Here is a 12,435-nt window from a genome sequence, read left to right as displayed (position 1 = left end):
ATTTGTACGAACAACTTAATATCCCATGTCATTGATTACCAATATAATGATTACGTTTTGGGGGCGCTGTGGCATTGTGGATAAGACTCTCGACTCCTAATTGGAGGATCCGAGTTCGAATCTTGCCCAGTGCTGACATCCTTGTACAAGATATTTTACCCACAATGTCCGTCTCGACCGAGGTGTATAAATGGGCACCTGGCAACGCTAGGATGGTAAAAATGGCAGGGCCCTCTGGTAGAGCAGTGGCAACACTGAAGAGTATAGCCTGGGTGTATAAGACATCATTATTTATTATTATTCGGTTCATCATTATCCAGTGCTCTCGGGATTTCTTATTTCATATGAATATTCAACAGTTTGAAATGGCAATATACCAGCAGAGCGCGGATTGTAGGTCTCTGTCAATATTTGTTATCATAATTTGAATATAATGCTTTACGATCAAGAGTGACAGCAACAACAACTTGACCAGTGTATACTGTGGTTGCGTGCATTTTGTAATAATAAAAAGCCCCCCCCCCCCCAAAAAAAACAACAAAAAACAAACAAACAAACAAAAAAAAAAACAGCCGTGTCAGAGGAAACTTCCGGTCATAAACAATGTTGGCCTTTCATTACCAAGTCATTAACATCTAAGTGAACACTATAATGCTTGTTTAAAAAAGAAACTTCTCGAGAATTATCGAAGATATCGGCAGTGTAGAAATATGTCTGATAAGCGGGTTTACTTGCATTATCATGTTTGAATAAAGGCATTATTTCGGCCCGTTTTCATTCAATGATAACATTATTGATAAGTCTTGAAAGTAAGAAATGTGTTCCGTAGTTCCTGTTACTGATACTTAAAGAGTAAATTAATATTGCCTATGGTAAACGAAAGTTTCACGTCGCCTAGGTATAAAGGTGCGGTATGCTTTTTCTTATAAGGGTAAGGTATGTGACAGAACGACTGAAAATTCTCTTAAAATCAGACAAGCGTCACGTTTGGTTGAAGCGAAAATTGCACGCTACTTCCTGAAGACTTTTTCAAGCAAGGATCACTCACAATCACACACAATCATGCACACACAGATGCAACCTTGCAATGGAAGAAGCTGCATTACAATTATGCACGATATACACAATATAATCTCTCTAAAAAAGATCGAGTGAAAATATTCACTCTTAAAGGAGTGTATGCAAAAAAGAGTGAATTTAGAGTAAAATTGGAGTGAATTCTGAGTGAAAATGTTCATTTTCACTCATTTTTGAGTGACCTCAGGGATCACTCCAAAATCTTCCAGTGATCCTTGAGGTCACTCCAAAATGAGTGAAAATGAACATTTTCACTCAAAATTCACTCCAATTTCACTCTAAATTCACTCTTTTTTTGTATTCACTCCTTTAAGAGTGGATATTTTCACTCGATTTTTTTTTAGAGAGTACGTTTGTTGTATTCTCTTTTTCTCTAAGCAGCAGACAGTCAAAACAACGTGACATGCACGGGAAAGGCAAACGTGACGTCAGAGAAGTTATTAGTCGGGAATCTTTTGTCAGAGTACGGAGACACATCCGTGCGCCCCGTTTTGGACCATCGACAGCCTGTCTACGTTTACTTCAGAATGCTTCTCTATGAACTCATCAACTTGGTGAGTTTGTAGAGCGAAAGGATGGAGGTTTCTGAATGGAGAACATTTGACTACATTTGACAACATTTGACATTATATTGATCATCATCTTTACTTGTATTCACCATTCTTTGATTCCTTTATTTCGACACATTATACAAAATACCAAACAAAGATGTATCAAAACAGCAACAACAAACAAATACAGTGTTGGTTCATATTGCACTTTGATAGTTTTAGGCACAAAAACAATGATGGTTCATATTGTACTTTAGTAGTTTTAGTCACAAATACATAGGCTGTGATCGTTCATTTCATAATTATGCCAGTATTATGTACACAACAATAAGCAGAGAGTATTGTACCACAGTATGTCAATGTGTTTTGATTGCATCTTACAGCAACTGACTGCAGTGGACTTGGACAATAGTAGACCCTAAAAGAATTTATGCAGTGTTGTATATAGGTCTCGACGAAGCTACCAGAAGAAAGCAAGTTGAAGCATAGGTGCAAACACAAATCTAAATCATACACTGAAAACTCATCTGGAATACACGCAGGGGATATACAAACTCGCACTTCTAGGCATTTTCAGAGTTGACGACCTGCACAGATATGATTAGTTCTGAAAAGGAAATTTGTACCTTCCCGTAATCAAAAGTACATTTTGTGCCATCGCGCTATTGTCTCTTTTTCCTTTCTCTTATCATAGTTATGGGCCTCACACTTTGACCTGTATCTGAAAACATGACCTACACTCGACACTATTAACTGTAAAACTCGATATTTTCAAGTAATTGAATAACTACAAGGCCGTGAGGCAAATTAACCACCGACAGACGTAATATAATGACGCAGCCAAATGCGGAGGCCAGGTATTATGCTAGTTTGTACAATGTTCGGTTCGATTTGTCAACCATTGACAGTCAATTACTATTGACACCAGGCATAAGACACCTTAAATTGCAGGATTATGGAAGAAAGATGAAAACAAGGACGTACTAATGGGATTGAGAATTTATCATGCGACGTTATTGTTGAAGTCTTAGAGATAGGGAAAAAAAAGAATTTCAAAACACGCCTGTAAATATTACAATGGTTGCCATAATGTCTGCTAGAATCACTCATACGTCAGAGCTACAGGCGGATCTCATTTTTTTCCCATCATTTTGTCAAAAGCACACATTCAGCATGAAAATAAACCGTTAATACAATCTCAAGTGTTTTTTTTTAATCTCTAAATGTATTTTTTTCAATTACTACCTTACTGACAAACATAACATTGACGTGTGTCCGACACCACGACATGATTATTTAAAAGCAAAGGTTAATTTCACGTGTGTTGGTTTTGAAACTGGTGACGTAGGTACTGTTCCTTTGTTGATGTAATTCAATGTAAAGTTAATAAACAACTGTCTGCCGAGCAATGATTTGTACAGTCACAGAGAAACATACTGCAAAAATTGTCACTGTCTCATCTTATCTGTAATTCCCAAAAGTTTAAAGTGTAGATTATGATATACATTAGTATATCCCCGTAGAATTCTCAGTGTCCTTTGATGCCACTAATTACAATATTTTGATAAAATTTGCCACTTAACGGGACCAGAAACCCTGCAGACAGGCCTATGAGTGATTGAGAACCACTAGGAAAACTTAGATGCATCATGGAAAAGTTAATGACGTCAGATTATGTCTGTGGAGTTATAAAGAAAAGCGCATGATAAATTTGGATGTGCGATACCAAATGTTACATCTCTGCACAGAAAATATAAAGGTAAAATTAGATGTCGGAGAGGGCATACCCTAACCGATGAGTCATCGTTTCCAAAGAGCCATGTTTTCTGCTTGTGGTGGGAACAATATTCTATGTAGAAATTGATATCAGGCGCATGTAATCATTTATCATGGATGTATATTCGTAATGAAAATTGTTGAAATTGTACAAAATAACCATAAAGTGTAATGTTCGATGATATTGGTTAAAATTGATGACAATACAACCCAATGGCATACAGATGATGATAATTAAAATCAAGTAAAATTCACATTTAAATCTATGAAAAGTGAATGTTTTGACTATCAGTTCCAACAAAAACCCATTTGACGCATGTCAGATATCACGTGAGTCTGGAGGCGCCTCACACCACATGCTCGTCACCCCGCTACATTTCCATGATGCTTCACAGGACAGAGCCACTCTATCCAAACATTTGCACAGACATCGGGCGATATCGCAAATACGATTCACTCCTCATGAAATCGATACCATGAAAAGAATACGTCACAAACAGACTTCCGTGCCATCACGTCTATTTGATTAGTTTGACGGGAATCGATATTTATTCACATTGCTATAATCATATTATGCAGATTACGTGATTGTACATTAAGATGCACACCGTCACGCCGTCAACGTTCTATTTGTTACACTTTCACATTTTGGATGTACCCAAAAAAAAAAAAAAAAGCCTTGCCAATATGAAACCATGATCATACTTTAAATATCACGCGTCATCGTCCTATTATGTCGTCATTGCATTGTATGTTTTAGCTATAATGTCATGACGTGTTTTGAAAGGGTTCCACCGTTATGACTTGCAAAGTGCTTGATTGGATTATTCATGCCACCACTCATGCATTTTATTGAGTGATGAATGTACGGACAGACAAAGAAAGATTTAAAAAGTGATATCCTGCTCTTACGCCATGATCCCTCATTTTTTATTGTAGTGGGGGAAACAACGCACGTCATGAAGAACGAATCAATTATGTGACTAATTCACAAATACGGTATTTAATGGGCCCACGGTATGAATAATTACACCTTCCTTGCCCTTATTGAACTTAATTCATGCCACCAATTCACAAATATTGTATTTAGTGGGCCCACGGTATAAATGATTACACCGTCCATGCTCTTTGAAAACTTAATTCCTGCTGAAGTGGAATGTGCAAACAGCAATCAGGTGAACATTACAACAGTATGACGTCCCATTAGTGAGATAATTAGGTAAGCTGAGTCTTTGAGTGGAAGCACACAAAAAAACCACACAATTATTCACGCAAGAGAAGAGTGCACGTCTGCGTTTTATTATTGTTTCCCAGTGCATCTGCATGAATGATAATCTTTACCAAACTATAACAAGCTAATTCTTTGTGATTTCATCCCTAGGATCAAACTCAGCAGAAGGCCACCATCCGGTCAAATATGAGATTGGTATGTCACACATTATGATAATTTTTTTTTTCATATCCTGAGTATCGACATGTTACACAGTGGCCATTTACATTATATATATATTTTTTTTTTCATAAGAAAATTGCTCTGATACCGCTGGTGGTCAATAATTAATGATACTGATGGTATAGGTCTGGTAATAATGATGATAACAAAACATAACACGCAGTATTATTCTGGCCTTGTTTCCGTGATGAGTTCTGCTGATATGAATAGGTCTTTACATCACAAAATTCGGGTATAGTTTGATTGAAATAAACCATGAATCAGAAGTTGTTTTCTTTAATCGTTCAACCTTTCGATTTCCTGCATCTATACTTAAGCTTTACCCCTCAATACTACCTAAGTGTATGCAGCTTGCCATAACCAGGTGCGCTGGCTCACAATCGAAAAAAAAAATAATAAATGAAATCCCACACCTATTTTTTTTTTTCATATTCTCTATCCTCATTTTCCATAACAGCAATATTGTGGCCATCATGCTGAGGTGTTATTCTATAAGACCTGTTCTGTTATTATGAGTTTATGCATTAGTCACGGTAAGGTGCATAACTTTAGGCTTTGTAATAATTGTTTCACCTGACTCCACTGCTAATTACATCACTAAAAAGCCAGAGAGTCATTACATTAGGGGCGGAGCAAGGGGGTGCTATACAGTGGGTGCAGACCTATTTAAATTAGTAGAAGTCCAAAAGTAAGGGATATCAGGGGATTGATACTGATATTATGTAGTACTGACTATGAGCAATCAACGTGTAGTTATTTACGGATACCCATTGGCATCCAGGTAGAAAGAGCGTTGGGGATAAAGTATCTTGCTCATGGATAAAAATACCGGTGATAGGGAGCTTTAGACCACAATATGTTTCTATGCATATCATTATCAAATGAAGGAAAGTTATACCCCATCCCCCAACAATGTCATTGTGTGATTTGTCAAGTTTTTTTTTTGTCGATATTTGTTAGCGTTTTTAAGCCCAAAGAGAAAGAGAGAGAGAGAGAGAGAGAGAGGGGGGGGGGTGTGGATGGGGCGGGGGAGGGGTGTAATCTCAGTCCCCCAGTTCAGCGGCCCTTGTAAGATGTGTATAATGTAATTCTAATGACAGAAATATTCTACCATAATCCATCAATCCAAGTTGTACAACTTAAGCAGTTCTGGCCCCTGTTGCATAAAACCCTTACCGCTGGACTTACCGCTCCTTTCTAGCGGTAAGTCTTCAAATTAGCGGTAAATGTTATAATCCTTGATGCTGATTGGCTGTGACGCCTAATTTTGACGGTAGTTACCATTGAAATTCAACGGTAAGTTTTATGCAACGGGCCCCTGGTGTTCTATCATGTTCAGAACTTCCCCGCTAATGTTCACAAAAGACCTGACTGCCAAGGTCCACCAGTTTAAGGTGACATAACACCGAAGAAAAAGTTATAAATGTCACCTTTACATATATCTACCGATAACGAGCTTTAGATCTGCAACGCGAACGTTAATGACGACGCTATATGGTGTTCTGCACATGCTCGGGACAGCCGTTTCCATTGTTCAAGCCGGGTAACTGCGTCGTCTTAGCGTTTGCGTGGCAGATCTTAAACTCACTAATGTGAATAGAATCCGTGCATTATTGTGTTTACTTAACTTCTCCCATCTCCAATTGTGTGCACGTGTGTGTGTGTGTTTGGATAAGATATGGACGGACGAATATCTGCAGTGGGACCCAGACGAATACGGTGGTGTGTACAATATCACGCTGAAGCTGTCCCAGATCTGGAGACCAGATTTCGTCATCGACGAAGAGTAGGTGTCGACTAATTGAAACCAGAGAAATATATTACATCATCGAAGTAGTGTATGGGTGTGAAAGGGAATCAATATTTAAGTGTCACGATTTGAATGATATCAGGTGTCAATTCATCTTTTTACGATTAGGGGCCTACGTGGAAATGACATTCACCTTCTTTTAGACTGGGAGAAATGGCTATGTTTAGTGCATGTTCACTTGTTTTGCACTTGGCATACAACCGATGTGCATGGGCTATTCTACTCCATAATATTAAATATTATTTTAGCTAGTTATCTTGGGTAGATATGAAAACAGCAAACTGATTTAGATTGGAGCTCGATCAGAGTTTGCAGGTGCTCTTAGCATCGCTCTCACATATACTTCTTTGGATGCATGTATGAGGTAGTGCAGTGTATAATATATATCAAATATTTGTATTTGCCTACGATTTTTATTAAAACACAGTACTAAATAATGGCGTATGTATCTTGTGTTTGTGTGTTCTAAAATTCTAATTATGCAGTGTTGAGAGGGAGTTCATTAGCCTTCCAGAAAAGCACACATATGCTGTGGTCCAGCATACAGGTGTTGTAGACTGGTTATTTCCTGCTATTACTACAACAGCCTGCAAGATGAACATCGAATATTTTCCATTCGATGTGCAGAAGTGCATCATCACCGTCTACCCCTGGACGCTGGATGAATCCAAGGTAACATATTCCCTTCATCTCCATCATCCCTTTCTCTTGGTTTACAATTGCATAAAACTGAACGGAAGCCGATGCTGCTTTTAACATAATATTTACTGGTTACAACTCGTTGCGCTTGCAGTTGTGATCATGGTTTTTGTCGTGTGTGTGTTTGTGTGTGTGTGTGTCTGTCTGTCTCTCTGTAGGAGTGACTCTGTGTAAGAGTGTCACCTGCAGATGAATTTTATTTCACTCTGGTCTGCTGCTACTTCCTTATTGCATATACTTACATTTTTCCACTTTCCATTTTCTCGTCGGGTTATCTTCAGAAATTTAGCCTGTTATTGATATCAAAATATATGGCGCCGACAGTATTCAATGATTCACGAGATTGCAAACCAGTTTCACCTGACGCTTCTGTCGACTTTTGCCACTCGACAGCTACTCGTGTTGAAAAAAAAAATATTCTCAAGAAAAATGATACTTTCTGATGTAAATCTCGCATAAGGGGCATACATTATATCAATCTTTTGTTTTTTATGTACACACCCAGATGCGATTCTTCGCGAGAGATGATGAAGATGCATTGCAGAAGCGCTACGTCCAAAATCGCGTCTGGAGTCTCATTGACTTCAAGCCAGAAAACGTCAGCGTCCAGTACCTATGCTGTCCGTACCCGAATGATCACGTTATGTACACCCTGACATTCCAAAGGGAGTCAGATTTCTTCGTAATGAACATCGTCCTGCCCGCCATCTTCCTTACTGTGCTCATGTTGACCGGATTCTGGCTGCATCCCGACTCCGGCGAGAAGGTCGCCTTTACCGTCACCAACCTGCTGGCGCTTATACTCTTTCAGCAGCTGGTAGCAGATAATATGCCGCCCATCGGAAAACCCAGATCTATTTTAGGCAAGTTCAAGTGCACGGAGGACCTTGGGAATATCAAAATTCAGAATTCATCATCATCATGATCTTCTTCTTCTTCTTCTTCTTCTTCTTCTACCTCTTCCTCTTCTGGTTAAGTTTAATCTCCCTCCTTCAATAAGCTGAAGATTCTTGCAGACTTGCAGATTGTGTTGAGTACTTTAGAATAAACTTATGAATTACACTGTACTTGTAAAATTCAGTGTGTGATGAAAGTTTTAACACGTATTCGTATTAAATGAACGAAACCACCGGCAAAACGTTTGATGGTTACAAAATAGATAATACTTTCGAAACGATAACACCAGCTTCTCTGGGGTGTTCTTTGATGTAATTTGATTTTAATTTTCTTATGTTTCATATATTTGAAGTAGCGTAACCATAATACATATTCTAGTGTGTAATACTTGCAAAAACAACAAAGCTGAGGCCTAATGGTGAATCCTCGAGGTTCGTAAGTGTGTGTGTGCGTCGATTTGCGGCTATCCATATGTAATTTTACGTGTTTTACGATGTGTCTAATTTGCTCTATAAACTTCCAACTTTTTCCTTGATTAGTCACGTGCTTCTTCCTTCTGATCGCCCTAAGTGGATGCTCCGTATTCCTCACGGTGTTGATTCTGCGCATGTACCATCACAGCGGGGAATCCCCTCCTCCTAACTGGGCGATGAGACTCGTCCAACCGTTTTACGGTAGAAGATCAAGGAGGCTCGTTAGGTACATTGCTCCCTTGCTTATCATAAATCTACTCTGTCTGCCTCTTCGTACTTCATATGAATCTCTCTTTCTCTCTCTTTATGTATATATATATAAGTATATATATATATATAAGTATATATATATATATACACACACACACACACACATATATATATATATATATATACATATATATATATATATATAGTACTTAGTATGTACTCACATATATACATACAGACATACCTATGTGACCGTGCATCACAAAACCAACAAAAAGTCGCCTGATATGGATACTAAGTTAAGAGCAGATTCTAGAAGAGTAGACCCTAAGCTTTAGAATAATGTATAACTCAATTCAAATGGACTCTCCTAACCTATCCTAATACTGGAAAGAAAGCACATACTCTCGAAAGTGTGAAATGAAAAAAAAGAGGCTCTGAAGTAAAGGGTTTATTCAAACGCTTAGTCTTTACCGAGCCGTGCTATCTGTGCGATGAATGGAAGAAAAAACTGGACGTAAGCCACAAGAGCAACAACAAGGAATTATCAGATTACGGAAATTAAGCATACTTTATTAGCACATTCTGCAAATAATTAACGCCAATTTTCAAAGTAGTAGCATTACCCTTTCTAAAGCTATTAGAGTTGAAAGTAAAGAGTATGGGCAGGGTTCTTAAGAAATGAAAAGAACACACACCTAATCACATTATTCTCCAAAAATGTTCAAGGAAACTGCTCGTTTTATGATCCCAAACTTAATTAAATTGTGGGAAAAGACTTGCTCTTTCAGAAAATATGAAAAACCCAAGAATGGCTGGGTTGACACATTTCACCTATTTTCTGTCCTAACACAAAATCAGTGCATGCAACGTTTTGTTGGTTTTGTGGTGCATGGTCACATATATACAAAAATCATTTAATTACTATTACTATTGTTATTGTTATCATCATTATTATATATACGTATATATACCTCACAAAAAGTATTTAACTAACCACTCTTTAGGTGGCTCATGGCTAGGACAACTTTTAAAAGATATTGAAAAAAAAGATCAATTTCAAACACTTTGACACTTCATCTATTGAAATCGAATAAAAAATATGGGCACAAAAGTGAATCATTTGCAAATACTCCCCGTCTCCCGAAAAAAAAAGTTGCTGCAATCCCAGTAAGTCATTTCACAATTATATGTGTATACTTCTTAATTGTTCTTATTTCTCTTTTATTCATCATTCAATGTAAACTTATTTGGCAATAGCGACACTTATGTATCATGTCTGTTTGTACGTGAATACATGACTGTAATCTAAAATCATATATGTACATGTATGTATGTATGTATGTATGTATTGTGAGTTGATCTAGCAAGCCTGGTATCAGAAGGTTTCTATCATCTTCATCTCTGTCTGACTCTCTCTGTCTCTCCTATTATCCCTCTTATCCACGAGCATCATGTTGGACCCCCCTTTTCTCTTATTGCATTAACGTATTGTATCATCGGTTACCAAAGGGTCTAGCTTATAGCTTATTATTGGTAAACATTCTGTATGGTAATTCGTAACACATGTACTGTAATGATGTCACAGATGTATATGTAATGAAAATTGTTGAAATTGTATAAACTAGCTATAACGAGTATCATATGTTTGATAATATTGATAAAAAAGAATTGTAAATGATGCCATACGGAGAAAATAAAACAAATCAAATCAAATCAAATCAAATCAAATCAAATCAATTAGCACAGGTGCACACTGGTACAAATGACTTCACTCGTTTTCAAAGCGGCATAGTGCATAAGTTTGCACGTCATAACAATTAATAGTATTACGTTCCATGTATTCATGTAATCCGTATAAAGGGTGCTTTCTATTGCACTTCCACTTGACAGCAAACCTGGTATTTGGCAATATTGATAGAAAAAAGTTGTTCACGCATTCAATACATAACAATGGCATGTATGCCTGCCTTTATAAGTGTCAATACACAGACCTTTCTGGCCACCTAGTTTGTATATCGGGTGAGCGTATGCATTATGCTGCCTTGGTAACGAGTGAAGTACCTAACCAACTGAGAGAGAAAAAAAAGATAAATATGTACCAATGTGCACATGAGCTAATATTGTAAGCAGAGTTATAGGGGGATTAGCATATGAATGACCCTTGTGCTCACATACCTTTTCGCCTTCAAAAAAGGGAAGTGTCACAATGTTTGGAATATATATGTTTATTTCAAATTCTTTATAAAATTGTATGTATGTATGTGATTATCCTAATGTTTTAATGTGTTTGTTTTTAATGCGACTTTAAATTTATATTGGGGACCCTGAATGTTGATATGTGTGCCAAATATACCTAAAAGACATATACCTAATAGACATAAAAAGATATGCCATGAACGGAAGTACAAGACTCAAAGAGATCGAGAATGGGTTCCTATTACAAACTGCCAGCTAAGACACTTTCGATACTCCTTATTGCTGCTTCATTATTTACGGGTTTTTTTTTTCTTACAGAAAGCTTTATGGCAAAGCGAAAATCGGTGAAAACGGCATAGTGTCTACCATATCTCACGAAATTCCCGGCGAGTCACTGCCGTGCTCCAAGGAGCAGCAGTTCGCTGCCGAAGCGACGGTTGCAGAGGGTGAGACCGAGGACATCGAGACGGCATCCAACAGCTTTCTCTGGAAGCAGTTCGCCATAGCATTCGACTCCTTTTGTGGCACACTACTGACTTTCTGCATGATGGGATGTATGATATACGCTACTGTGAGCTTTTCAAACCCGTTCGGTTGATTCAGGTTTCGCTCTCGACCACTTCCCAATGACTGCTTACTCTCCTTCGAAAAAGATAATGTAAATGATGCGGACTGTTTTGTTCGGTGCCTACTATGCTATCGGACCCATGGTGTACATAGAAACTGAAATACACTTACCGTCACACATATTTAAACGCATTCAGTGATGTCTTCTTCGCATATAATAGCCGATTGAAAAACATGGGATTTCATTCATTTTCAGTACAAGCTTAAAAGAGAACAAAAGTGTTCAAAACAATGATACAGTGTACATCTATATTTGAACACAATTGCTCTGTGATAGTTTCAAATGGTAAACTCCTACATTGTATGTGTATCATTGGTATTAGTCTTTCATAATGATTTTGTTTTAAGTTATTTTAATATTCAGGGCATTTCACTGTCATTTCAAATTACACAGTGACATAAGAGAAACATACTATATCTCTTTTCTTATTAAAGAAGGTCTTCAGATAAGTTATGATTCTGTGTTGTACAAAGGCACATGAACAAGCAAAGACGATTCCATGTTCATCGACTAAATCAACGTGAAGAAATTTACTTTTTCTTATCTATATGCATTTCTATTTCGAGTTTTTCAGAGATGCAATTAAGAATTAAATCCGAAGAGATATAAAATAATACTGCGCAACGATTTAATCAAAAGTAGCTGTCACTTTGAAAGGTTGA

The 12,435-nt window shown here is 37.5% G+C and overlaps 1 protein-coding gene across 1 annotated transcript; it reads left to right on the top strand.

Moving 5' to 3' along the window:
* Positions 1-365: 365 nt before the first annotated feature.
* LOC139741195 (neuronal acetylcholine receptor subunit alpha-10-like) lies at positions 366-11,743 on the top strand. Its single transcript, XM_071651786.1, has 8 exons — positions 366-393; positions 1,459-1,631; positions 4,786-4,830; positions 6,534-6,643; positions 7,153-7,339; positions 7,872-8,229; positions 8,803-8,962; positions 11,464-11,743. The coding sequence occupies exons 1-8, from the start codon at positions 366-368 to the stop codon at positions 11,741-11,743; spliced, it is 1,341 nt and encodes a 446-aa protein (XP_071507887.1).
* The last annotated feature ends 692 nt before the right edge of the window (positions 11,744-12,435 follow it).

This window comes from Diadema antillarum, unplaced genomic scaffold, assembly GCF_040938485.1.
Source record: "Diadema antillarum isolate AM-2024a unplaced genomic scaffold, OU_Dant_1.0 seq00000910_RagTag, whole genome shotgun sequence".
NCBI classification, from domain to species: Eukaryota; Metazoa; Echinodermata; class Echinoidea; order Diadematoida; family Diadematidae; genus Diadema; species Diadema antillarum.
Note: the sequence above shows the minus strand (reverse complement) of the source record. Positions and strands in the feature narration are given on the sequence as shown.